The sequence below is a fragment of the Lampetra planeri genome, chromosome 37 (assembly GCF_965212315.1).
Source record: "Lampetra planeri chromosome 37, kcLamPlan1.2.h2, whole genome shotgun sequence".
Classification (NCBI taxonomy): Eukaryota; Metazoa; Chordata; class Hyperoartia; order Petromyzontiformes; family Petromyzontidae; genus Lampetra; species Lampetra planeri.
The window spans coordinates 8,242,955-8,269,796 of NC_136143.1; the positions used below are offsets into that span (position 1 = coordinate 8,242,955).

The following is a 26,842-nucleotide window of genomic DNA, read 5'->3' on the forward strand; positions in this document are numbered from 1 at the left end:
GACGAAAATGAAAGAACGGCGTTGTCGCGAAAACGCGTTGTGCGAACACGCGTTAAGCGAGGGCTTGCCGCAGTTACACATTGACAACCGTGGAATGCATCATTCCGATATTTAAGATGAGCGGGCTTGGGAAGGACACTTTGCTAGATGGATGATGATCGGTGGCTGAGAACAACCGAATGGCAGCCAAAGGTGCGAACATGCCCGAGATATCGTGCACCGTGAAATCAGAGGCAGCCTCTTGAATGACTTTTGTCTCGCCAAAGGTCAAAGTGCAAGGTCGACGTACACGTCTCTGGTGTCAGACACTCAGTTTCAAGAACCATTCATGCATAATTATTAACGTACTGTATATTTTTCGATTTAAAGCTTTCGTGGCTGCAGGGATTCATCTTCTTGGTTCTTTCGGTAAAGTCACGTAGAAGGGAAATAATAAAATAATAAAAAATAAAACATAATACAATAATTCTCACGACGTTTCGGCCACAACGCAAGCAGCCGTCCTCAGGTGAAGAACAGGTCTGTCGAGACTCTGTCTTCTCGATACTGTCTTCTCGACAGACCTGTTCTTCATCTGAGGACGGCTGCTTGCGTTGTGGCCGAAACGTCGTGAGAATTATTTTATTATGTTTAATTTTTATTATTTTATTATTTCCATTCTACGTGACTTTACCGAAAAAACCAAGAAGATTAAGTACTGTATATGTTTGTACCGCAAATACGTGCGGTTAGAGCAGACTTGATGCATTATAATAGGTGTCTATTTGGCGTTGAAACATATGAACATTTGTATTATTGTCAGATCCCCCATACATAGGAGATGGGGATTGGTGGGTGAGCATCGCTCAACGATCGCAGTAGCAACAACAAAGTGCGTTTGTTAGGCGCCTTTCTCAACGTAAACAAATATATATATACACAGTATAACAACGACGACACCGCAAACACTTACTTAAATCGTACAGGACGCTGTTGGTCCCTGTATTAGTTTGCCCCTGTCAACGCCGAAGATGTGTGACCTCCCCCGCCACCCAAAACACTGCCAAATCGAAGCTGCTCAACGTGCCAGTGATCGATCACCCACGCACCGACGGAGATGAGCAATGTCGGCCTCGTACGGTGCGAACGAAGTTCAACGTACATGGCAGACATAACACGCGCGCCGGTGATGACCCCCACGGCAGAAACGTCCGGCACGGAAGGGCTCAGGGAGAAAGGCGGAACGAGTGCGCACCAATCAATGCCCTGGGGTGGAGCGATGGATAAAGCCAAGTCCTGTGTCACTGCTGCTATTCTTATTCTGTGTGATTCTTACTCTTAGGTTTTTTCGGTAAAGTCACGTAGGAAAAAAACAAATAATGAAAATACATACTGAAATTAATCATAATAATTAAAGAAATAAAATAATAAATCACGACGTTTCGGGCGCAACGCAAGCGTCCGTCATCAGGTGGGACAAACACAGCAAGAAACAATTGTTGCTTGTGTTGCGCCCGAAACGTCGTGATTTATTATTTTATTTCTATTATTATTTCTATTTTTAGTATTATTTATTTTTATTATTTATTTTTTACCTACGTGATTTTACCGAAAAAACCTGAAAGTATGAATCCTTGCAGTCACGAAAGCTTCAAATCTAGCAGTGATTCTTATTTAGCCTTTACACCGCAGCCTTGAAAGCCTCGTTGGTTTTCGTTAACAAAAATGTTTATAATGTTAATAAATACGTGGGGTTCGGTGACGCAGAGTAGTTGTGCTTCGTATTGATTTGAAGCTTTCGTGACTGCAGGAATCCATGCTCTTTGGTTCTTTCGGTAAAGTCACGTAGGTAGAAAATAAAACTGTTTGAAAACAGTCTGCCTCAGCAGCAGACCATGCTTTCCCACCTAATGACGGACGCTTGTGTTGCGCCCGAAACGTCGTGATCTATTATCTTTTATACCTACGTGACTTTACCGAAAGAACCAAAGAGTATAGCTATGCTTAGTTTGTTGTTTCGACGATTTACACTTTCTCAAGGAATCTGGCATCTCGCAACCCCAAGCGGATAGCTGCACCCTACCAGATGGAGAAGAACCGCTGCGTAAGACGGCCAATACGTATAAGGGGCCGTCCATAAATGACGTCACGCACCTGGGGGGGGGGGGCGGGGTCAGACATTTGTGACGATGTTTGACGAGGGGGCTGGGGGTTTGAGAAATGTGACGTCGCATCAAAATGCGCAACTTTAAATAAATATATAATTGTCATAACAACACTAATTGTTATAACAACACTCCTACAACATCAGAGTGCAGCGCCACATTAAATAGGCACTACAGTGACAATCGTTTAAAACGATTTGAAGCATGTTTTATTTTCAAAATGGAAATATGATTTTTTTGGGGGGGCAGAGCTTTGTGACGTCATATTTGAGGGCGGTCTGACTTTTTGTGACGCCGTGTGACGAAGGGGGGGGGGTCAAAAATCGCCCAAAATCGCGTGACGTCATTTATGGACGGCCCCTAAGTTCAGTGGGGGGGGGGGGGCAATATCCCGGAGCTTCTGGTGGCTTTGTTGCTGCTGCAATTCAGAATTACGATGACAAATCAAGTGACCGGGATGTTTGCCATTCATGTCGTTGTTTATGATCTCAACGACACGATACCGTCGATAAGTAGACAATGTTTCCTTTCAAACACTGTACAGTAGTAAAAACAATATATGCAGTATGTTAATGTATTTGGTAAAAAAAACTCAACTTTTCTGATTGTTAAATAATGAGACGGATTTTGTCCCCTTATTAACGCGTGGTAATTTTAATTTTCTTACATTAAAAAAAACACGAGCAGTATAACACGAAACAGCTTTGTCGTTTTCCAGCCCACGGTATCATTGTTGGATTGGTTCATGATTTACAGATTTGAATGAACTAAACAACATTATTTTATGTCACGCACCACTGCATCGGCAAAGGTTGCACACGAAGCTTAAATAACAAGTCAATAATCTTGGTTTGAAGCTTTTGTTGACTGCAGGAATCCATACTCTTTGGTTCTTTCGGTAAAAGTCACGTGGGTAGAAACAAAATAAAAAAAATCGCGACGTTTCGATCGAAACACAAGCCGACTTCAGAATTTTCTTGCTGTGGTTGTCCCACCAGATGAAGTTCCCTTGTGTTGCGATCGAAACGTCGTGATTTATTTTATTTCTACCTACGTGACTTTACCGAAAGAACCAAAGAACAAGTGAATACATTCGTCAGTAACACTGCCTTTAAAGGAAAATACGACGTTCCGGGCAACGAGCCTTCAACACAGCATATAAAAACGCCCTATCGTACTTACCGATCGGGTTGGCCCCGGCTGGAGAGTCGGACTTCTTACGGAGTGTTTTCACGAATTAGATATCTTGTTGGACCTCGCCCTTCACCCCCCCCCCCCTCCGAACCACGTGTAATGTTGCGTAATGTCCACGGAAGAGCAGCGCATGATCAAACCTGGCGCTGGTGCTTATAGATAGCATTCGGCCTGCACAAGTTATAGTTAAGCAACTTTAAAGAGGTCTTAGAATTAGAAATGATAAGAGACGAGAGAAATTAACGATCATGCACGGAACAGCAGGCAGCATGGATAACACTGGTCAACACACCTTTTCTGGCATAAGGTATTCCAACGGTTTTAAGGCAATTTTGGGGTGCTGATTTGAAATCTGGCATCAGTTTTTGTCTATCACATCAGGTTTTTGAGATATCAAATATTGCATTTTCAATAAAAACTGCAGAAGAAAAATATTAAATAGATGTGGATATCTACATAAAATGATATAAACACACTATCCTATAAATACAGCACCATATTTTAACACTAAAGCAGTCACTGACTTGTAATCATAAGTGACAGAGTTAATTTCGGGTAAAATCAATGAAAATGGGGTATGCCGATAGCATAGAAACGAGATGTGATAGAGCAAATCTGAGATCAGATTTGGAATCAGCACCCTGAAATTAGTCTAAAACAGCTGCAAAAGTCCAGGCCAGAAAAAAATGTTTCTTTTTGTTGACCAGTGTAATTTATAAGTCGCCATCTTGTCCAATATTATAATTTTGTTCCAATAACAGACATTTCACGTGAATATTTCCACTCATTTTATACGCAGACTTCAAACCGACCAAAACACATTTACAATGAGATATACAGGGCCCAATTAATTGTCCATTGCCGCGTTTTATTAGCAATGGCTACGTCGAGTGACAAACTCCACCGCATTCCACAATTTTACTTGCGTGGCTAATTTTACCCTCTGTGGACCACATTCTAACACGGTGGAGTCTGCACCGCAGAATGGGATGAACTGGGCAAGGTTAAAATGCATCCAGGGTGGACATAGGGCAAGAGGGACGACATTGTCGAAACTTAACCAACTTCGATTTAAAGCTTTCGTGACTGCAGGGATTCATCTTCTTGGTTCTTTCGGTAAAGTCACGTAGAAGGAAAATAATAAAATAATAAAAATAAAACATAATAAAATAATTCTCACGACGTTTCGGCCACAACGCAAGCAGCCGTCTTCAGGTGGAGAACAGGTCTGTCGAGAAAGCAGTGTCTGTTCTCCACCTGAAGACGGCTGCTTGCGTTGTGGCCGAAACGTCGTGAGAATTATTTTATTATGTTTTATTTTTATGATTTTATTATTCTACTTCTACGTGACTTTACCGAAAGAACCAAGAAGATTAACCAACTTCCATGACCCGCTTCCAGAGGCAGAATTACAAACGCTGTGAAATGTGGCAAATTCATACAATCTGTTCGTGTATTTTGTATTTGTTGCTCGGGTTGATGGTTGGTGGTGCAGAATGGCTTCACACAAATTCCTCTTGGGAATTTGACATCAACATTTCCATGAATAGGGGCAGAATTTTGGGAAATGTATTGATGGCAGAATTTTCGTAAAATTTGGCAAAAAAAATTGGTCATGAACTGGGCCCATGGGATAATATTCTCATGTGTGTGGGTTACCAAATAAGTCTTGAACTTCTTCCATTAGCTCGGCTAACTCTGATCGCTCAACATATGAATTGTGTCCATGATATTGATCATTAAATTTTTATATTGTCAATTCACACGTGTATTTTCTCCAAGTGACAAAAGCAACGGCAGGTAACAATGTTTTAATTAGAAAACACAAAGTGTCAATAACAACAATTGCAATCCATTGTCTCTTACATTTCTACAGCATATAAATGTTACCATACAATGCGTGTACATTTATTTAAGCAGTGTGTACATATTTTTTGAGGCGTTCTGAAACAGATATTAATATTCGATTCTAATGTCTGCCTTTTAATCTCCATCTCTGTAACAGCTGAATTTGTAAGCAGGAACAATTTTTAAATTAATTATTGTCTGGTAGTTCTATTGCTCCATTAAACAAAACACATTCCTGCGGAGGGAGCTGGTAGGAACGTTGGGTTGCTCGGTCAATGGCCAGGGTCAACGGCGGCGTGGTGTATTCCGTAAATATGCCCGACTGTGAGGGCGGGCACAAGCCGGCGTGAGTAGGTTAAACGTTGAGTTTTATAAGGGCACCACGGGGTGACCAGGCCCTCCCCACCCAGCCCCATCCCTCCCACCCCCCCACCCACCACCCTCCCCACCCCCCACCCTCCCCACCCCCCACCCTCCCCACCCAGCCCCTCCCCACCCTCCCCACCCAGCCCCTCCCCACCCAGCCCCACCCTCCCCACCCAGCCCCTCCCCACCCTCCCCTCCCCACCCAGCCCCTCCCGACCCTCCCCACCCAGCTCCTCCCCACCCTCCCCACCCAGCCTCTCCCTCCCCACCCAGCCCCTCCCCACCCTCCCCTCTCCACCCTCCCCTCTCCACCCAACCCCACCCCTCCCATTTTTGGATGCACGACGGATGGACACAATAATCCCCTGTGAGCTGGTGGAACCAGGAGGTTCCTACCAGTAATACACAAGACACAAAAGCGATCACACTCCCATAACAATATGCCAAATACAGACAAAAATAACGTCATATATTTATTACCGAGCGTTCAAAAGGTAATTGCCAAAGAATTTGTCCCTTAAGGATGCGATGCTTCACTATCTCCTCATTCGATGGCTCCAACACTCAGATTCGTGTGGCTCAGGCCCAAAATCAGCTTGGGGGACTAAAGGCCTCCAAGGCGAAACCAAATGGGCGCTCATTTTTATTCCACTGAGAACCAAGTTGCCTCATACTCAATCACAGACTCATTGGATCAACTCTGGGGATCGTTGTATGCGTATACATCTGATGGAGTCATGTATTCATTATTAAAGGATGTGCATGAATGTATCATATCAGTATTGTTACCAGTGTAAGTTTCTGTAAAGTGCAGTCTGTTGCTTGGTGTAGGTCAGGGGTCGGCAACCAAAATAACAAGAAGAGCCATTTCTTTCCAATTCGGTACAAAATTCAGTATTTCAAGAGCCGCAATGCATCTATGTATACGTACATATCGTCAAGAAGCAGCCTGTAAAGAGCCGCATGCGGCTCCGGAGCCGTAGGTTGCCGACCCCTGGTGTAGGTGATGGTCAAAATAAGTACTGCATTGCATTTTTATAAAAACCCTATTAATAATGCTGTATTGCTTGACCCATTACACAGCAACTTTTTGTGTTATTCCAGTACGGTTATTTAAATTATTGATAAAACTATGAAAATAAAAACAATGTTAAGGTGATTAATTATAATTAGCTAAATTTAATGCATATTGTAAATGGTGGCTGTGACAACTATTGCGCAGGATTTATTAAAAGCATGCGTAAACTTTAAAAATAACGTTTGTAACAAAATACCACGGTTCACATAAATAACCAAACTTATTTTTAAAGTTTACCGTTTGTGGTGGCTCAGAAGTCGTAAATTGTTACAGGCCTCTTCGTATTAAATGGGATTACTGGTTACCAACATCGTTCAGTTCACACTGCCATTTTGAGCTTACTAAACAGGTACTGGGCAAGGCCCTCTTTCTCAGCTGGCTCCATGTCCAGCAGGGCTGAATGGCTGTTCAGTATCTTCCCATTCACCTCTTCCAGAACCTCCTTGCCCAGGAAGGTCTCCACCCTCTGTCTCCACGCCAACAGCTTATGCCGGTCCTTGAGAACGTCGTGCCCTGCTCCCATGGGCTGCCGGAATAAAAAAAAAAGGGAATTAAGTCGTTTTCGCTTGTACAATAAACATTTTATAATCAACGTTTTTGGGTTTAGATCGCGTTATTTATAAATGTGTCGTAACCCTCCACCACCCGACATGGCCAATCAGTAAAAAAAGTGTCACGTTGACAAAAGACAAATAGTTCACTGCTTTAGCCCACCGGTGTGTTGAAGCGTGATACCACAACATTTACAATTTTTGAGTACCCGATGATTTGCCCGATGATGCTGGATGCAATTACCAGCGAAACGTCGTACTCAAAAATTGTGAATGTTGTGGTTTCACGCTTCAACACACCGGTGGGCTAGAGCAGTGAACTATTTATCTTTTGTCAACGTGACACTTTTTTACTGATTGGCCGTGTCGGGTGGTGGAGGGTTACGACACATTTATAAATAACGCGATCTAAACCCAAAAACGTTGATTATGAATAATATTGGTCGCGAAAGCCTACGCGTTAAAATAAACATTTCGTCAGCTTCATTTAAAACAACAATCACCGTAGCACCAAAACTGTCATCATTCCTTTCCATCCCACTTCCATGGCAAGGCCCAGAATTCCTAGACTTTGGAATAGCAGATTTGTACAATTGTGATTACCTAAGTTACACACTAAGATTTATGCAAAATGTAATTGTGCATTTTTCCCACATTATTTTCGTGTGAACTTCAATTTGGCCAAGATGTCTTATGAGCATTATTCAAGTGCACAATCATTCATATGAATGACACTGGCCAGGAGAGGTTGGCAAATGTTTAACAGCATAATTGGATAATGATTTAAATGCAGCTTTTCAAAGTACCTTGCTTCAAATTACAGGCTTTCTTAACAGAACATGGGAATGTGTAGTGAGCCCAAGCCAATAATCTGGATGTACCGTTAATCTGAAACAATTAAATACATTTTCCTAAGTCTACGTATTTATTGGTAACACGCCGCTCCTTGTTTACTTTAGTCAGATACACCAAGAAAACATACAGCTCCAAGAATGAGATTTGTAATGATGCACAATCATTGTTTATATAGAAACTATATCCAAAATGCAAGTCATCATCAATGAAAGTCAAGTGAAAGTGTACCTGTCTGTGAAATAATACTTTAAATAAACAAGCCAAGCAAAAAATAAACGTGTGCATAAGACTATGACATTCTTTTTTTAAACAATGTAGGGTTAAGTACTACAATCCCAGATTCAAGTCTCCAGTTTTAAGGGTGCTCCAAAACTCACTTGTGTTTTATTGTGCGGATCACTCAATGGGATTTACATACTCGATTACAAAATTGTTTGCTGGCTGGCGGGATGGAGGAAGGGACTGATGGAAAGTCACGTCTAAAGAACATGGAATTCCTGAGCCGCTGGAAATTCGTTTATCCGATAATGTGGATACTTTTAAGTCTTGTCTAAAAACACATTTTCTAAGCTAGTTTATTCTATTTAGCTCCTCCTTCTCTCTCAGCCTTTCCTTAAACTTGTTCTTACAAGTCGCCTTGAGACATTAGTGCAAGGCGCCTTACAAATAAAATATAAATGTTTTATTAACATGCGGTTTGCTAAATAATCCGATAAAAGATCATCTGTATGCAGGGTGCACAAGCAGCCAGAGGACCCACGTGTTTGCAGGCAGTACCTGCATGAGGTCACTGTAGGCAAAGAGGTCTGCGATAGAGATTTGATCTCCGCAAAGGAAGGCGTCATCTTGCAGGTAGTACGCCTCCAGGTGCTTCAGACACAGTTCCAGGCCCTTCATGATATCGGCAATTTTCTGCTCTTGGACCGGCTGCCCTGTCAGGCCAGGCAGCACGCCCTGGCACCCAAAACATAATTATCATTATTTAAACTTGCAATATACCACACGGTATTTTGTCACACTTGAAGCAAGAAAATGACTCAGATGTGCGAGAAACCACAGACAAGTGGGAAAGGTAGCCAGCTGATGAACCAGCGACAAACTCCCCTCCCCACACAAGCTCTGCGATCCTACATTTATTTAGGTGTTAATGGCCAATTAATGAGCTTTTACACGTGGGAGAAAACCCACACGTGCTAGCGAGCAACCTGCACTGGATCAGAACGATGACGTATGGTCAAACAAGCTCCATGACTGCTGACGGGGTAGGGAGGCCTTCATTCCACAGAGGATTAACAAAAGGGCTGAACGTGATTACTATTAAGCGCTAATGTGGTTCAGGAATCGGCGCATTCGCCAGCGAGTATGTTTGCGCACACCAGTAGTCGGATTCCTATGAATGCCCGGTATTTGAATGTCTTGATATTACTAATTTAACAACAATGCATGCTATCAGCCATTGCCTTTGTGACAGAATGAATTGCATGTCGATGTATTAGGATTTTGGACTTTTTTTTTTATTTCGTTACAGTTTATTGTCGACATTCCTAAAATGTGTACAGTTAGCCAACTGGAATAAAAGCCACTTAGCCAAGTCTGGTTAATGTGGCTTCATGGGGATCACTTTCGTAAGTGCGCGTGGAGGGGTAGTGTAGTGGTCAGCCCACTGTGTTACGAACCTGACTACCCGAGTACCATTCGCGCTCACAGCTAACATTAGTGACGAAGATCCGAACTGGTCCAGTGCCTTCCATGCGGGGAGACAAAGGTGGCCGGGCGTGGTTCTGACATCACCATCCCCCCTTGTGCACCATGTCAGCCTTACGAGGTGTTCACCAACAGCACTTGCCCCAACAGTCTGTCAACTCCTTGGTTCTTTCGGTAAAGTCACGTAGAAGGGAAATAATAAAATAATAAAAAATGTACATAATAAAATACAATTCTCATGACGTTTCGGCCACAACGCAAGCAGCCGTCCTCAGGTGAAGAACAGGTCTGTCGGATAGACAGCGTCTGAATGAGAACAGGTCTGTCGGAAAGACAGCGTCTGAATGAGATGCTGTCTTTCCGACAGACCTGTTCTTCACCTGAGGACGGCTGCTTGCGTTGTGGCCGAAACGTCGTGAGAATCGTATTTTATTATGTTTAATTTTTATTATTTTATTATTTCCCTTCTACGTGACTTTACCGAAAGAACCAAGAAGATGAATCCCTGCAGTCACGAAAGCTTCAAATCGAAATTTAGTCTGTCAACTCACAGGGGGATCTTTGTCGTACACGTGCGTGCGCTCTGCACCTCAAGAACGAGCAGCATGGAGCAGGGCGGCCGGATGGAGGTGTGCTGCCAAGCCAGGTACTCGTCCACGCGGGCGCGGCGCTGCAGATCGGCCGGGTACCAGTGGTCGGCCAAGCCGTGCCGGCAAGCGAGGTACTTGCTGATGGCGACGCTGTCAGCGCAAAACGTTCGAAGGAGGAAAGATGAGAGAGACTCCAAAAGAGTCATACCGCATTTTTGTACAGGTTTGTGTTGTGCTTAACAGGTCCATATGGCAGGGGTGAGGAATCTATGGCCCCCCGAACGCTTGTGACTCACGACTTCATTTCATACGGCCAGAGGCAACACGAGGCGTACCACGTCTAGACGGCACCCAAACAATAATTACACTAGTCAACAAAAAAAAAACTTCTTTTTCTGGCCTGGACTTTTGCAGCTGTTTTAGACCAATTTCAGGGTGCTGATTCCAAATCTGATCTCAGATTTGCTCTATCACATCTCGTTTTTATGCTATCGGCATACCCCATTTTCATTGATTTTACCCGAAATTAACTCTGTCACTTATGATTGCAAGTTGTTGCGAGTCAATGACTGCTTTAGTGTTAAAATATGGTGCTGAATTTTTAGGATTGTGTGTTTATAATATCATTTCATGTAGATATCCACATTTATTTAATATTTTTCTTCTGCAGTTTTTATTGAAAATGCAATATTTGATATCTCAAAAACCTGATGTGATAGACAAAAACTGAGATTTGGAATCAGCACCCCAAAATTACTTTAAAACCTTTGGAATACCTTATGCCAGAAAAAGTGTGTTGACCAGTGTTATCCATCACTGTAAGCATATTAGCTGCACCGATCGGGTACTAGAGGACATGCTTTTTTTTTACCCAACTATATCACGCTCTCAGTCAATCCTGTGCGTCTTCATGTTGGAGCCTCGCCAAAAGGCATTTGAAAGTCATATTTGGCCCTCGGTAAAAAAAAGGTTCCAAAACCCGAATATGTTCGGGGAGGATTATTGCCTTGAACATCTGGCAACCTGGCAGCATTGTTTTAAGGACCAGACTGCTGATGTTGGTGTCAGGCCAGACATGTTAAACTGCTCCAGGGTTTTCCCAGCTCAAGCAAATGTTGCTGAATAACATAGAACGAGAGGTGGACTCATTCCTGTTTATTATCACGTGACATTAGCTGTGCCCTACGGAAGATTTGACATCACAAGCTTTGATTTGAAGCTTTCGTGACTGCAGGAATCCATCACACTATTTGGTTCTTTCGGTAAAGTGACGTAGATAGAAAAGTAATAGATCACGACGTTTCGATCGCAACACAAGCGACCGTCATCAGGTGAAACAAACACTCCTGTTGTTCTCCTGCTGTGTTTGTCTCACCTGATCGAAACGTCGTGATCTATTAATTTTCTATCTACGTCACTTTACCGAAAGAACCAAAGAGTATCGCAAGCTTTGTAGCTTGAGACCTTTCCTATTTAAAAAAACAAACTTAGAAACTCACTCACAGCCAAGCGCCTAATTCCAAGGCACTTTACAGCAATTATATGGGTGTATATGAGATGGTAGTGGTTGAGTGGGGTTAGTAAAAGTGGTGGTGTAGTTTTGGTGACAGGAGAAGAGGCAGGGAAACTTAAGGAGAGGTTAAAGCAAGGCCGTATTATGCAATTGGCACAGTAGGCACTGTGCCTTGGGCCTACGAAAACAAAAATGTGACCATGTTTATTTGTTTGTATGATAAATGTTTTTACATCTTCTTGAATACATAGATTTATATACAGCAAGGAAAGGCACAGTGTATATATATAAAGAGGCAGGGTCATGTCAATGCCAATCTTTTTTTTTTACAAAAGGTGACATGAATTACCACTGGAGATGAAGTTTTGTAATTTTTTTTATCTGCAGCGCACACAGCGCCCTCCCATCGAACGAGGGCACAAACTAAACGATGAGCGTATCAGCAGTAACGGCATCTGTCCAGCGGCGTGAGAAACAAGCGAGTGACCGCGGCGGAGGCAGTGACATGGGGGCAGCAGCAGTACCAACTGCAGAGTTATCACCGAAGGCCTACGAGACGCAAGTGCACTAAGGCCTACAAGAACCTTAATCGGGCCCTGGGTTAAAGTCAGGTTTGAAATAAAAGCCGTATGAGTGGATAAGTGGAAACAACTCCACAAACCTCTCAGTGAGACGAAAGCCATTGTCCACAATCACAGGCACAAGCTTCAGAGGGTTCACCTTGCCGAACTCCTCTGTCTGGTTCTCCCCTGAAAACCAACAGCATACGTTAACCGAGTCATAGAGTTAAACAACATCAGTTTAACACGCGACCCATAGACTCACCACACAGAGACCCACAGACTCACCACACAGAGACCCACAGACTCACCACACAGAGACCCATAGACTCATTACACAGAGACCCATAGACTCACTCACACAGAGACCCACAGATTCACCACACAGTGACCCACAGACTCACCACACAGAGACCCACAGACTCACCACACAGAGACCCACAGACTCACCACACAGAGACCCACAGACTCATCACACAGAGACCCACAGACTCGTCACACAGAGACCCATAGACTCACCACACCAACATTATCGACGAGAGGTTTTTGGGTTAGATTGTGTGAATATAAATGTGTCGGTAAACCCGCCACCACCCGACCCAGCAGTCTCGTAAAGTTTGTCACGAAAACAAAACGTGCCAATTCCTTACTAGTTCAGCACACCAGTGTGTTGGAGAGTAAACCCACAACATCTACAATTCCAGTACAATTAACTCTGGCTCTCGCCTGATGATGGTGGTTGTAATTACTTAGTTGTACGAGGCTTAAGAAGACTCAGAACTTATAAATGCGTACGTATATTGTATGTACGGATGTTGAAATCTTTCCAAGCATGCGTGGCCAACTGTGCTGATCGGAGGTGCTGGGAAAGGACAATAAACTAAAGACAAAAATCAGTTCGTACGGTCTGAATTTGAAATTGGCAATGTGTTTACTGCACAGCAGCGAGTAATTGTTGTGAGATGCTCTAATAGAATAAACCGTGGGTTATGAGCAAGGCAGATTGCAGTCCAAAATCAGATCTAGGCTAAACTCACCCATTTATTTTAAAATCTTTGCTTTTAGACCCCATTGAAAATGCCTCTCGATTCCAGAATGTTTCCTAGATTGTATCCAAGGGATACATTCAAGAACGTGTTAAATTCCTTACAGTGGAACCAAAACTCATTTTACAAATACAAAATAATGAACATGTAAACACTGTTGGTTTGACTATAATAAAACCATAAATACTTTGGCAATATAATAACCCATTTACTTGTGTTTGATATAACTGACATAACATGTTTGTGGTATTACCCCCAGTGTTACAAAGGCCTCAACGTATGTTAACGCCACGGTACAATTTGGTTTATTTAGCGTCTGAATGCACTGACACCCCTTGACGCTCACAGGGACACAGCTGATGCCATCACAGCCAACCCTTGGGTACGGTGAATCGGGGTGACTGCCCCGGACCCCACGCTTTTGGGGGGCCCCATGCTTTGGGGGGGGGGGGGGGGCGGCCTCGTGCTTCAGCGTCACGGTGTCAGATGTAATATTTCCGGTTTGATTTAAAGACATTGGAAGGCCCACACGGTGCGATTTACCCCGGGGGCCACGCACCCCCCCCCCCTCCCCGAGACGCGCCACCCAGGATCACGACGCACCTTTCTCCAGGCGTTTGGCATGAGCTGTGAACTCGATTCCACCCTTCTTGAGCAGGAGGAGCACAGAACGGCACGGGGAAGCAGACAGGTCGAAGTACACCTCCAGGCCCATGGCTGCACAAAGGCCACAAAACTCTCACACCTGCCAGCAATACAAAAACAAATGAGAGAGGCGTCATTGGAATTGGTGTAAATAATTAACATCTTACTTGAGGAGTGCCAAATGACTTTCTTGGTCGATGTTAATGAAACGGTGTGTCCATATTGTGAACCAAACAGCTGAATACAACGCGGTATTAATACACCGTGCAGTGCTAATTGTGGACACGCGCGGTTCAAGGAATGGTCACGTGTCCGTCAGCTAGCGTGGCAGGTTTTAGAACTGCATTGATTGCTCCAAGTGAATTGAGTCAATCTAACCAATGTAATCTCATGCAACTCAATCACATCCCACCTGATGACGGACGCTTGTGTTGCGCCCGAAACGTCGTGATTTTTTTTATTTTATACCTACGTGACTTTACCGAAAAGACCAAAGAGTATGGATTCCTGCAGTCACGAAAGCTTCAAATCAAGATAGGATTTGCCAATGTTTACCTGTACATTTGTTTTACATGGAATCGCAAAAGAATAGACAGGATAATGACGAAATTTTTCGATTTAAAGCTTTCGTGACTGCAGGAATTCGTCTTCTTGGTTCTTACGGTAAAGTCACGTAGAAGGGAAATAATAAAATAATAAAAATAAAACATTATAAAATACAATTCTCACGACGTTTCGGCCACAACGCAAGACAGCGTCTGAATGACGACAGACCTGTTCTTCACCTGAGGACGGCTGCTTGCGTTGTGGCCGAAACGTCGTGAGAATTGTATTTTATTATGTTTATTTTTATTCTTTTATTATTTCCCTTCTACGTGACTTTACCGAAAGAACCAAGAAGAGGATAATGACGGTTTGTCGGGAAGACGGTGGGCAACACCGAGCACAACCTCACGAGTAAAATTCCGTCACACAGGAGGCGCAAAGCAGTCTGGGTATTTCAAAGATGGTGGCGAAAAGGGCCGCATTGCGTCATGCAGTTTCAGGCGAAGGAAAATGTCACAACAGTTCATCTTTACAGCTGGTTAGCCGTCCAGTTCAGTGGTGCGTGTCTCCGACGCAGATGTGAGCTTGAGTGGAGTTCATAAATACATCAGCGGCGGCTCATGACATTTCCATTGGGTGGGGTTGTTGCGAGTGACCTCTGAACATATGGTATTCTAATGAAGAAAAACCTCGTCATGTTATTGGCCTTCTCGTGAAAGTTAGAGAACTGCCTACCAACGGTAGGCAGTTATAAACAATACAAAACAAAAAACAAAAGCACTCAAATTATGTCCCCATGACCCCTTTGGCACTGCCAAACCCCTTTGGCGCTGCTAAAAGCCTAAAAGAACAATGAGAGATCAGCTGACACGACTCAACAAATTAGCCAAGGCAACCAAGACACAACATATTGTGCAATAACAAAGACAAAGATCCCCCGTATAGCCTTAACAGACTGTAGGAGCAAGTGCTGTTAGCGAGCACCTAACAGGCACATACTTCATAATCAACGTTTATGGGTTAGATCGCGTTATTTATAAAGTGGCGTAACCCTCCACCACCCGACACGGCCAATCAGCAAAAAAAGTGTCACGTTGACAAAAGACAAATAGTTCACTACTTTAGCCCACCGGTGTGTTGAAGAGTGAAACCACAACATTTACAATTTTTGACTACGACGTTTCGCTGGTAATTGCATCCAGCATCATACTGTTGTACACCCACATACAGAAAAAGCTTTGATCTGTATTCACATAACCAGGCCTTTCTAGAAAAGTCTTTTCATTAGAAAAATAATTTCTCATCTCCAGCTGCTTGGCGAGGCGGTGCCCCAACGCCACTAGTGGACGAACCGCGCCTGAAATCCACGTGAATTTCATTAAAATATATGTATTATCCATACCTATCAACCCCTCATCAGCACCTAACTTATAACAGACCAATTCAGATCGTATTGGTCACCCCGTGCCCTTATAAATCTCAACGTTCATCCTACAAAGTCCCATCACAAGGGAGAAACACAAACAGACGAAAAAAAATGTGCCCGTATGGACCTGAAAACTCAATTTCCCTGTGCAAGAATCCGGGTAAACCGTATGAGTTGGCAGGTACGGTATTATCTATTATTTAACCCATTTTCAGTATATCGGAAATGCATCATAACCATCAAGTCTGTTTCCCCACAATCAGTCTGCCTGAGATATTTTACTGCCGCTCTTTGCCTATTCCTGGGCCTTTCGTTAAAGTCACGTAGATAGGTTCAAAGAAAATTATAAATAAATATGTCATGTTCTTTTCTTTGAACCTATCTCCGTGACTTCACCGTCACGAAACCTTTAAGTCAACCTCTTTTTGCCTGTTGACCACACCTTGTACGATTGAGTCAACAAGTTTCCTACAATGCATACATTGTGATTCATGCATTTGTTTAATAAAAAAAAAGCCTAATTAATGTGCTAGTTAAACATAAATACCCGTTTCTCCTTGATTCAGTCGACCATCTCCGGAAAGAGTGACGTGGACAACCTATTTCGATGCTCCATCTTCCTTTAAGTGCAATTTGTGCCGTTCAATGTGCTGTGGCTTGCGTAATAGGAATTTGTACGGTCATTTCACCCTGCTTTGAATTCAACGCTCATACACTGCAACGAGCAGCAGATTAAAAAAAGCAAGCACGTTGGCATAGTAATGAACACAATGATCCGTTTTGTTCATGCTTGTTGTGGCCAGCGAGTGAATGATTGAGTGGTGGGGGCCTTTATCAACCAAAGCTTGGTTATCGTCAACTCCCCGGAATTACCATCATCGTCATGGCTGTACCAGGTACTCATGTAAATGTTGAGTTACTTAACCTCCGGGGAGGCGCATTTCCATGGATGTGTACGTGGCACAGTGAATCACTCAGCCACAGTCGTCCACGAAATGTGTTCACATTTGCGCACAGAGACAACTTCGTCTTAGCCAGACAATTTACCACCATAACTTGCCATGCAACAATGCATAGGGGGTTCGCCAATTAAAATAAATTCTTCCACTCATGAAACATGCTTCGAACAGTGCGTATAAGAACTGGTTATTCAATATATTGGCAAATTATATCGAATGTAACAAATGAGGCATTAGAAACGATATAAGGCACAACATATGAGAAAGACAATACAGCAAAGAACAAGAAACACAGTACTCTATACGAGACAAACCGTACAAACTTGACGAATTATTGATACTCGCATGAAACCACAGCCCCGGATAGCGACAATTCATCGAATCACGCGGAGATGAATCGTTACTTGCCTTGTAACAACCCAGCACGAGTTGCTAAAAGGAGACCTCTGTTGGTACCAGATGACGATCGAATCCCTTATGCCAAATGCTCAGTGGAGCTCAATCGCCCTCGGAATGGCTTTGACTCGGCAACAACAAGAGAATCCATTGAAATCCAATGGCGGGAGAGAGAGGGCCAAGGGCAAACCAATGGCTCATTGTCATTATCAACTCTGAAAATGGGTCAGGCACAGTGTTTCCCATGCCTTGCAAGTAAAGGAGATTTTCCCAGGCCAGCGAAAGGCAAGGGGTTGGCTCTGCAAACCGACCGCAACCCCCCACGTCAACACTGGCACCCAGACCGACCCCCAGAAATGAGGAAAGGATTACACTGGTCAACACACTTTTTCTGGCATTAGGTATTCCAACGGTTTTAAGGTAATTTTGGGGTGCTGATTCCAAATCTGGCATCAGTTTTTGAGATATCAAATATTGCATTTTCAATAAAAACTGGAGAAGAAAAATATTAAATATATGTGGATATCTACATACAATGATATTATAAACACACTATCCTAAAAATACAGCACCATATTTTAACACTAAAGCAGTCACTGACTCGCAACAACTTGCAATCATAAGTGACAGAGTTAATTTCGGGTAAAATCAATGAAAATGGGGTATGCCGATAGCATAAAATGAGATGTGATAGAGCAAATCTGAGATCAGATTTGAAATCAGCACCTTGAAATTAGTCTTAAACAGCTGCAAAAGTCCAGGCCAGAAAAAAGTTTTTTTTGTTGACCAGTGTTATCGAAGCAAGCCACGTTATATTTCTAAACAGCACGCCATTCACACTATTCATACCGTGTGGACATTTCGAATATCTAAAGGGTTTTATATACCGACTGGGTAGGATATGCTGCTCAGGAGTCACCGCTTGGTTCTTTGCCAATCAGTGCGTGAAAACACATGGGTACAACAAGTGCTTCCCAATAAATATATTTCAACCCGCCAACGCCTGCATACCCAGGAAAACCCCAAATAAGCTGTACTAGCTCTAGATTTGAAGCTTTCGTGACTGCAAGTATTCATATTGTTAGGTTTTTTCGGTAAAGTCACGTAGGTAAAAAATTAAAAATTACGTAGGTAATATTTTTTTTATAAAAGTAAAATGAAAATAAAATAAAAATCACGACGTTTCTGAGGCAACACAAGCTTCCGTCTTCAGGTGAAGACGTTTCTGAGGCAACACAAGCTTCCGTCTTCATGTGAAGACGGAAGCTTGTGTTGCCTCCGAAACGTCGTGATTTTTTTTATTTTATTTTTACTTTTATTAACTTTTTTTTTACCTACGTGACTTTACCGAAAAAACCTAAGAATATCATGTAACACTCTTTGGTTCTTTCGGTAAAGTCACGTAGGTATAAAATAAAATAAATCACGACGTTTCGGGCGCAACACAAGCGTCCGTCATCAGGTGGGAAAGCATAGTCTGCCGCTGAGGCAGACTGTTTTGATATAACATATACCGTCACCACCCATCATTTTTGCTGTCAACACATTTTAATGGCAATGAAAATATAATTTCGTTCGCAATATGGATTCATGCAGTCACGAAAGCTTCAAATCAAGCTCATATAATGTTTTAGTAACCACCGACTTAATCTAATAATTCCCAAAATGCATCATAACAACGTACCTTTCGTGCTATGTAGTGAGCAGCGGCCTATTTTAATCTCCAGAAGGGTGTAATGTGAGATTTAGTTATTTACCGTATACCGTCACCACCCATCATTTTTGCTGTCAACACATTTTAATAGCAATGTAAATATAATTTCGTTCGCATCCGTAACCACTAATGGCAACAGACTAAATAAAAAAAATAACAAAGAGTTATACTGAACATTACATTTGACGTTTTCATCTACACAAGGGGCATGTTTAGAAACAACCAAACTGGCACATTATTAAGGAATGTGTTTCGTTTCTTTTAAGGGCTACATTGTTGCACAAAGGATATGTGTTTTTCAATAGCTCAAATATGCCAAGCTTATACATCATTAGACCTCCTTTACCAGTACCAAAATATAATAATAGGGTTTTTCCCCTTTTTCTGGCAACAAACCTGGAACCTTTTTACAAGGAATAATGTGTGCATTAACCACAATACTTGTGGTCAAAATGCAAACAAAAAACACACTCTGATAATATATGCATTGTCCTTGAAACTGATTGGTCCACACCAGAGACGGCTTTCTTTTGAGCCTCGTCTCAATTGGTGCTAGACCAGAGGAGGTCTAATGATGTAGATGCTCACCCCGAGCCCTCATTACTTTGATAGTGCATTGTCTTTGAGCTGTACGCCTTTTGGCGTCCTCTGGTTTAGCACCAATTGAGACGAGGCTCAAAAGAAAGCCGTCTCTGGTGTGGACCAATCAGTTTCAAGGACAATGCATATGCTATCAGAGTGTGTTTTTTATTTGCATTTTGACCACAAGTATTGTGGTTAATGCACACATGATCCCTTGTAAAAAGGTTTCAGTTTTGTTGCCAGAAAAAAACCCTATTATTATGCCAAGCTTATTCGGGTTGTCCTGCCAAAAAACATTGACTATTAAAACAAAGCATCCCACATATTTTAAAGCTTTTCTAGCAAATTATATGATAGATCCACACAGTTGATACTGTATAGACTTTACGTACCACATTAATAAAACTTGCATGAAAGGTATGAATAAGCCACTCACGCATACAGATTCACATTTGTAAACCCACACGAAGAAACGAGCAAAACGGCTACACAGGTACACGTGCACACACACAGAGTCACTCGCATTTTATACGCAGACGCTCATTAAAGAATAATTCCATAATCAACCTAAGCAATATGAACCACAGTCAAATGTTGTAGAAAGCTCGTTTACTTGAACATGTATTACAATCCCACCAAATGGGGTCAGCTAATCTAACCCCCGAACCACACTGCTCTCTGGATGACCTTTGCAAATGACCCTTGAATTCGAGTTGTAGATTTTCACTTCTCGTCGTACATTTTTACGAAGGTGTCTATCACAAATATGCATCTTTCACGGACGCAAAGTCGGAACAGTACAGTGCTGAACATTTGCCTACTACTGAACCGCACACAATAAGTCTTCGACAATCACGATGTCACACAATTTTTGTCCCTGGGTTGTAAGTGTTATTTTTTCAATGCTTATGCCTAAAAAGTATTGAAAATGACTATTATTCCCCATAAACTTTGCATTTTCTGACCAGGACTTTACGTGAAGGAATGACACAAACGCACACCATGTTTTCTCATTGAAAATAGGTACATTTCAAAATACCACTGTCCTGATCACAAAAGCAAAGTTGGTGGCGGATTAATAGCCATACTCTTTGGTTCTTTCGGTAAAGTCACGTAGGTATAAAATAAAATAAATCACGACGTTTCGGGCGCAACACAAGCGTCCGTCATCAGGTGGCAAAGCATGGTCTGCTGCGTGATTTATTTTATTTTCTACCTACGTGACTTTACCGAAAGAACCAAAGAGTAAGGATTCCTGCAGTCACGAAAGCTTCAAATCAAGATTGAAATAATAGCCATTTTCTGCACTTTTGAGGCATAAGCAATTATGCTATAAATATCCTTGCTCAGCTTCTGAGATGTGACGAGATCTGGGGGAGCTTACAATCCAAAGAAGGTCTGCGGTTAGATTCGATCTCCAGGTGTGGCAGCCAACTTGTCTGTTGTGTTAATCCTCCCCCCTGTTACTCGGTCCACCCAAGCAATACTGCACAGTAGTATCAATGGGTCACAGCGCACCAGTTCTGGATCGATGGGGCCCTTCCCAAGACGTCTGGTGGTGCAGCGTGGAAGAGTAGGCCAAATCCCATTTTAGCCGGAGCGCTCGAGAGAGCTCCCTCTGGTCAGAAGACCCTTGCCGCCAGCAAGTGTCTTCAAGTAGGCAATTTGGAAGGGCTCGTTTCCTTTACAAACCTCTTTCATTCTCTTTGTGCCGGTCGCCTTTTGGCGCTGTCCTCTGTTCTAACACTGAGACGAGACTGTCTTAAGAAAAGCTGTCTTCATTGTGGACCAATCAGTTTCAAAGACAACGCATCATCATATACTACCAGAGCATAGCTTTTTTTTGTTTGCATGTTGCACAACCACAAGGATATGTGGTTAACGCAGTAAGTACATGATTCCTTGCAAAATGTTTCAGTTTGGTGTTGGAACATTTTAACACATCCTGATTTATTGCCAGCAAGGTGTCAAAACGATTCTTTAATCCCCTGTACGGATTTGCTGCGATCGTACGCAAGAGCGGAATGAAGTTAAATACCGCAAGGGGTTTGGTGGAAGGATGGGCGACTTGAGTTGACAACTTTTCGAGTCACACCACGCAGTCAGTCACACTCCGGATTAGGCTGAGATACGATTTTTTTTGTGTGCGCGTGTGTGTGGTGTGTGTATGCGTGTGTGTGTGTGGTGTGTGTGTGTGGTGTGTGTGTGTGCTGTGTGTGGTTGTGCTGTGTGTGGTGTGTGTGTGTGTGATGTGTGTGTGGTGTGTGTGCGTGTGTTGTGTGTGTAGTGTGTGTGTGTGATGTGTGTGTGATGTGTGCGTGTGTGTGCGTGTGTGTGGTGGTGTTTGTGTGCGTGTGTGTGGTGTGTGTGTGGTGTGTGGCGTGTGTGTGGTGTGTGTGCGTATGGCGTGTGTGTGCGCGTGTGTGTGTGGTGTCCGTGTGTCCGTGTGTGCGTGGTGTGTGAGCACATCAACGCCGAGCGGTTAAACTCAACTATACAGAGGCAGCCAACTCAAGCGATACGCGAATTCATCGTTCAAACTTACGACTCTCTTGTCTGGCAGGAAGGAAGGTGATACCGAAGACACCGCCAGCAGCAGCAGCAACAAGCACGCGGTGCTGTAGGAATGAGCGTGATGTGTTGCGCCTGTGCATTAAATACACCACAGCCAGCAACCCAGAGCACGTGCGTGTGTGGCTCTGTGTGTGTGGGGCTCTGTGTGTGTGGGGCTCTGTGTGTGTGTGTGGCTCTGTGTGTGTGTGGCTGTTGCTGCCCGGCTGGGGCTTTAAAGTTCGCTGTGGCATCCCCAACCCCACGGGGTTTGGGCGGTTCCTCCAGGACAGCCAATATCATCATCGTCATCATCATCACCACCACCGCCCACTTGTCAAGAAGAATGTGCGCACAGCATTAGCAAGCAGTAGCAAGCAGCAACAATCCACACGGAGAATAAAAAACGCCCTCGCTCTGTCATTGTCAACCCGGCGTCAGACGCAACAACTCACTCATAGTAGAGGGGCTTTTTTTGGGTTAGATCCCGTAAATATTTTTATATATTTATTTTTTTAATATTTACGCGATCTAACCCCCCCCCCCCCCCAAAAACCCCGCTATTATGGATGATATTGCTCGCGAAAGCCTTACGCGTTAAACTGACAACTGACTCGTTCCTTTGGCTTTAAACGGCGTCACTCAAATTGTAAGATTTTGTCGCGCTCGCCTGCGGATTTAATTCTCCTTTACATTAAGTTCACTTGCTTGCTTGCGCGCTTACGACCGTGCAAATCTTTCGGTCGTTTTTTAACCCACTTCCCGTGATCCAAATCGAGCTGACATTTTGCACACAGACTCGTTGTGCGTGACAATTTATTTTCGTGAAAAAAGAATTCCAAAATTTTCCACTTTTCAGGAACATTTTTTTTTCATATTTAATTTCAAATACCAATGCGATAAAAATGAAACTCTTACTCAAGAAAAACATAAATAAATATTAAAATAAAACCGATGCCACGCATATAAAGGATTTATAGTGAAAAACTTTTTTTTACGGGTTAATTTTTTGTTTGTTTGTTGCTGAAGTCGTAACGACGGTGATTGGCACGTTTTGTTTACGTGACAAGACAACATTGCTCATCTGGCCGTGACGTTTGGTTGGTGGTGGGTTCACGACACAGTTTAGATTTACGCCATCTAAGCCGCCAAAACATCTTCATGAATCACTCACACACTCATCCCTTCTCTGCCCCCCCCCCCCGACCTTCTGTCGTCTTTGTGTCCTTACTCACCCTCCCGCCACGTACTTCCGATGGCCACGTACGGTGCGAAAGAAGTTCAACATACATGTACACACACACATGTGTGCAGCGTGAGCAACCTTCCCCTCCTCCTTCCACGGACTGCGTAAAAAAACAAGACGTGTACACGTGTGGGTGAGATCGCGTAAATATAAATGTGTCGTTAAACCCGCCACCACCCGACACAGCCAATTAATTAGTAAGGTTTGTCACGTAAACAGAACGTGCCAATTCGTTACTAGTACAGCACACCCGGTGTGTTGGAGAGCAACTCCACAACATTTACGACAAACATTGGTTTCTTTTACTTTTCTTCTTCTGCAATGCCCTCTGTTGAAAACGTAGCACCGCCGCAGCCTATAGCAACTGTTTTTTTTATTACACGGTCACCCGATCGAGCGCTCAGGTATTCCCCGATGCTATAAATATCCTTGCTCAGCTTCTGAGATGTGACGAGATCTGGGGGGGGGAATTCCGGGTGATTTTATCGACTCACGTGGTCATCCACACCACCGTACGATAATAATTGTCAATCGTAAGTTGACTCGCCGCATCGTACCCACGCCGTGTTCAGTCGCGTTTGGCCGTACAAGCAGCAATGTTAGCGGCACATGCCCCTGGCCGCATTTGTCTCTCTCCAGCGCTGATGTTTATACAAAGCGAACACAACCGAGTCCGGCAGGTCCGAGACGCACGTAACCTTTATTGTCTTGCAACAAAGGAAGGAAAGCAGACAGACAGCCAGACACACACACACACCTGTGAAGTAGCGTCTCGCGTGTCACATGAGCATTCATGCGAATACCATCGTTAGGGGTCAACAGGTTTGCAGTTTTACACCGGCACGGATAACGTTAAAGGTAAAAATAAAATAGATCCACTACCGAGAATTTCTCTACGGAGGGGGGAGGAGGAGGAAGGGACCCCGCCGCCTAACCATCCTTCTGAAAAGGGAAATGGTGAGAAACGAAATGCGTGGTTTGTGCGCAATCACGAGAAACAGGTTTTAAGCTGACTGCTGTGAAGTTGTTGCTCAATAGCAAAGGTACTCACCTAACACGGGCTGGATGACGCATGCCCATCTATGAGACGTTATCTGCCTCGCGTGGTATACAGGTGGGGTCATGGGTTCAACCCCCCCACCCTGACGCCTGCTGTATACTTGGAGTTTGCGTGGCTCTCTCTCTCCCCGTGGTCGCGTGGCTTTGTCTCCGGGTCCTCCGGTTTTCCCCTCCAAATTTAGAATCAACGTCACGCGTCTAGAGTCTGTGGCTGCTGCTATACATTACCACGTGATAAGCCACTTCGTTGAGCTATCATTAGTGGCAAGGCCGCTTTTGAAAAAGTGGGCCTTGCTTCGTAAAATAAAAAAAATGGTTTAGTTTATAGTTCTATGTAATCGTTTACAATTTCAACTCGTGATTATGAATTATTATTCCGCTCTGTCCTGTCTCGTGAAACTGTCGATCAAGGACAAGATGGTGACAGACCAGTGTATATCATTATACTATGAAGTTATTCATTTACACATTTAATTATCCATGGTATTTTCACACGTGCATAGATTATTGTAAATAGGTTTAAATTTAAAAACAGCTCCCACTTGTGAGAAACCTGATTTTCTTGTCGATCACAAATGTCATGTTGAGCTCTTCTCACGAGTAGGCGCATACATAATGTTATTTTGGATCACCTATTCGAGTTCTATTGTATAAAATTATGGTGGTTTATTTTTTTCTTACCTATCAGTCCATTCATTGTATAGATTTTTTTTTAGGTTAGATCGCGTAAATATAAATGTTAAACCTGCCACCACCCAACACAGCCAATTAGTAAGGCTTGTCACGTGAACAGAACATGCCAATTCGTCACTAGTAGAGCACGACACCAGTGTGTTGGAGAGCAAATCCACAACATTTACAATCTCAGTACGACGTTTCACCAGTAATTGCAACCGGCATCATCAGGCGGCAGGTACAAATCTGGTTGCCGCCCAGGTGGTGACGGGTTTAACGACAAATTCATATTTACGCGATTTAACCCCCAAAAAAACCTGTATTATGGATGATACCGATCACGAAAGCCTCCTGCGTGTCAAACTATCAGTTCATGTTTGTGAAATGCAGTCACTGGAAGAACTCCCTTTCCGGGTAAGGCACTTGCCATTGAACAATAGCTGCCTGTACTCTTTGGTTCTTTCGGTAAAGTCACGTAGATAGAAAATGGAAGATAAATGAAAGATAATTTTCTAACCACTTGACTTTACCGAAAGAACCAAAGAGTATGGATTCCTGCAGTCACGAAAGCTTCAAATCAAGATTTAATAGCTGCCTGGTTCCACGGGTCTTGTACCCGAAATGAACTAACCAAGTGAGCTTCATCTGGAAATTGGTGCAAATACAGGGTGCTTCAAATAAATGTTAACACTTCCGAGAAATTGCAATAATACCACGAAAAATGGTCTGCCTCCGACCTCTGGAGACCACCTGAAGAAGATTCCAGGCACGCGTTGACAATGATGGTGAACTCTTTGACTTTTTTAAAGCTATTAAACATACATTTGTTATCATGTTATGGCGTATTATCCGTTCTTTTCCATTAAAACCACAGTCCCATATAAGTGTTAACATTATGTTTAAGCACCCTGTAAAATGTTCCCAAAAACAGCGAGGTCAATCTGCCAACTCAGCAACTGGAATGGGCATAAAAAAAACACCCCACGGTTACAATTAACTTCAGTCATTACTGTCAGTCCATTACTGTCTCTGTAATTAATGTAAACTTTCAGAATACAGTAGGACCCCTCTTAACGACGGTGATTGGTTCCACTAAACCGGTCGTTCAGCGAGTAAAAGAAACACGTTAACGGCTTAATTCGTTCCGATAAATTCGAAAGTGACCACTTTTCACCCAAAAAACGTAGTTTCTAATATTTAAACAATGTACATTCATACATAAAGATAGTAACAGCATTATAAACACATAATATTAAAATAAACATGGTTAATCGATGGATTAATTAATATTTACTGTACCCACAACAGCCCGTTGTTCACAGGGGAACGGTTGGTAAGCGAACACATTGGGCTCTTTGGAGGCACTACACTACTATACACTACACTATACACTACTATACACTACACTATACACTACACTACTATACTCTACACTACTATACACTACACTATACACTACACTACTATACACTACACTACTATACTCTACACTACTATACACTACTATACACTACACTATACACTACACTACTATATTCTACACTATGCACTACACTATACACTCCACTACTATACACTACACTATACACTACACT

At 43.0% G+C, this 26,842-nt stretch overlaps 1 protein-coding gene across 1 annotated transcript; it reads right to left on the bottom strand.

Moving 5' to 3' along the window:
* Positions 1 to 6,555: 6,555 nt before the first annotated feature.
* LOC144731021 (glutathione S-transferase theta-1-like) lies at positions 6,556 to 22,476 on the bottom strand. Its single transcript, XM_078611989.1, has 6 exons — positions 22,263 to 22,476; positions 14,053 to 14,194; positions 12,505 to 12,592; positions 10,330 to 10,480; positions 8,814 to 8,990; positions 6,556 to 7,156 (listed from the first exon to the last, which is right to left on the bottom strand). Exons 2-6 carry the CDS (start codon positions 14,162 to 14,164, stop codon positions 6,950 to 6,952), a joined length of 735 nt encoding a protein of 244 aa, XP_078468115.1. The 5' UTR covers positions 14,165 to 14,194; positions 22,263 to 22,476; the 3' UTR covers positions 6,556 to 6,949.
* Positions 22,477 to 26,842: the final 4,366 nt, after the last annotated feature.

What these genes read in the sequence shown, in the direction of transcription:
- LOC144731021 (XM_078611989.1), bottom strand. Translation starts at nt 14,164, where the DNA reads ATGGGCCTGGAGGTGTACTTCGACCTGTCTGCTTCCCCGTGCCGTTCT. An exon ending in GGCTTTCGTCTCACTGAGAG is followed by an intron (nt 10,481 to 12,504) that starts GTTTGTGGAGTT and finishes TTGCGCTGACAG; the next exon opens with CGTCGCCATCAGCAAGTACC. An exon ending in CCTACAGTGACCTCATGCAG is followed by an intron (nt 7,157 to 8,813) that starts GTACTGCCTGCA and finishes TTATTCCGGCAG; the next exon opens with CCCATGGGAGCAGGGCACGA.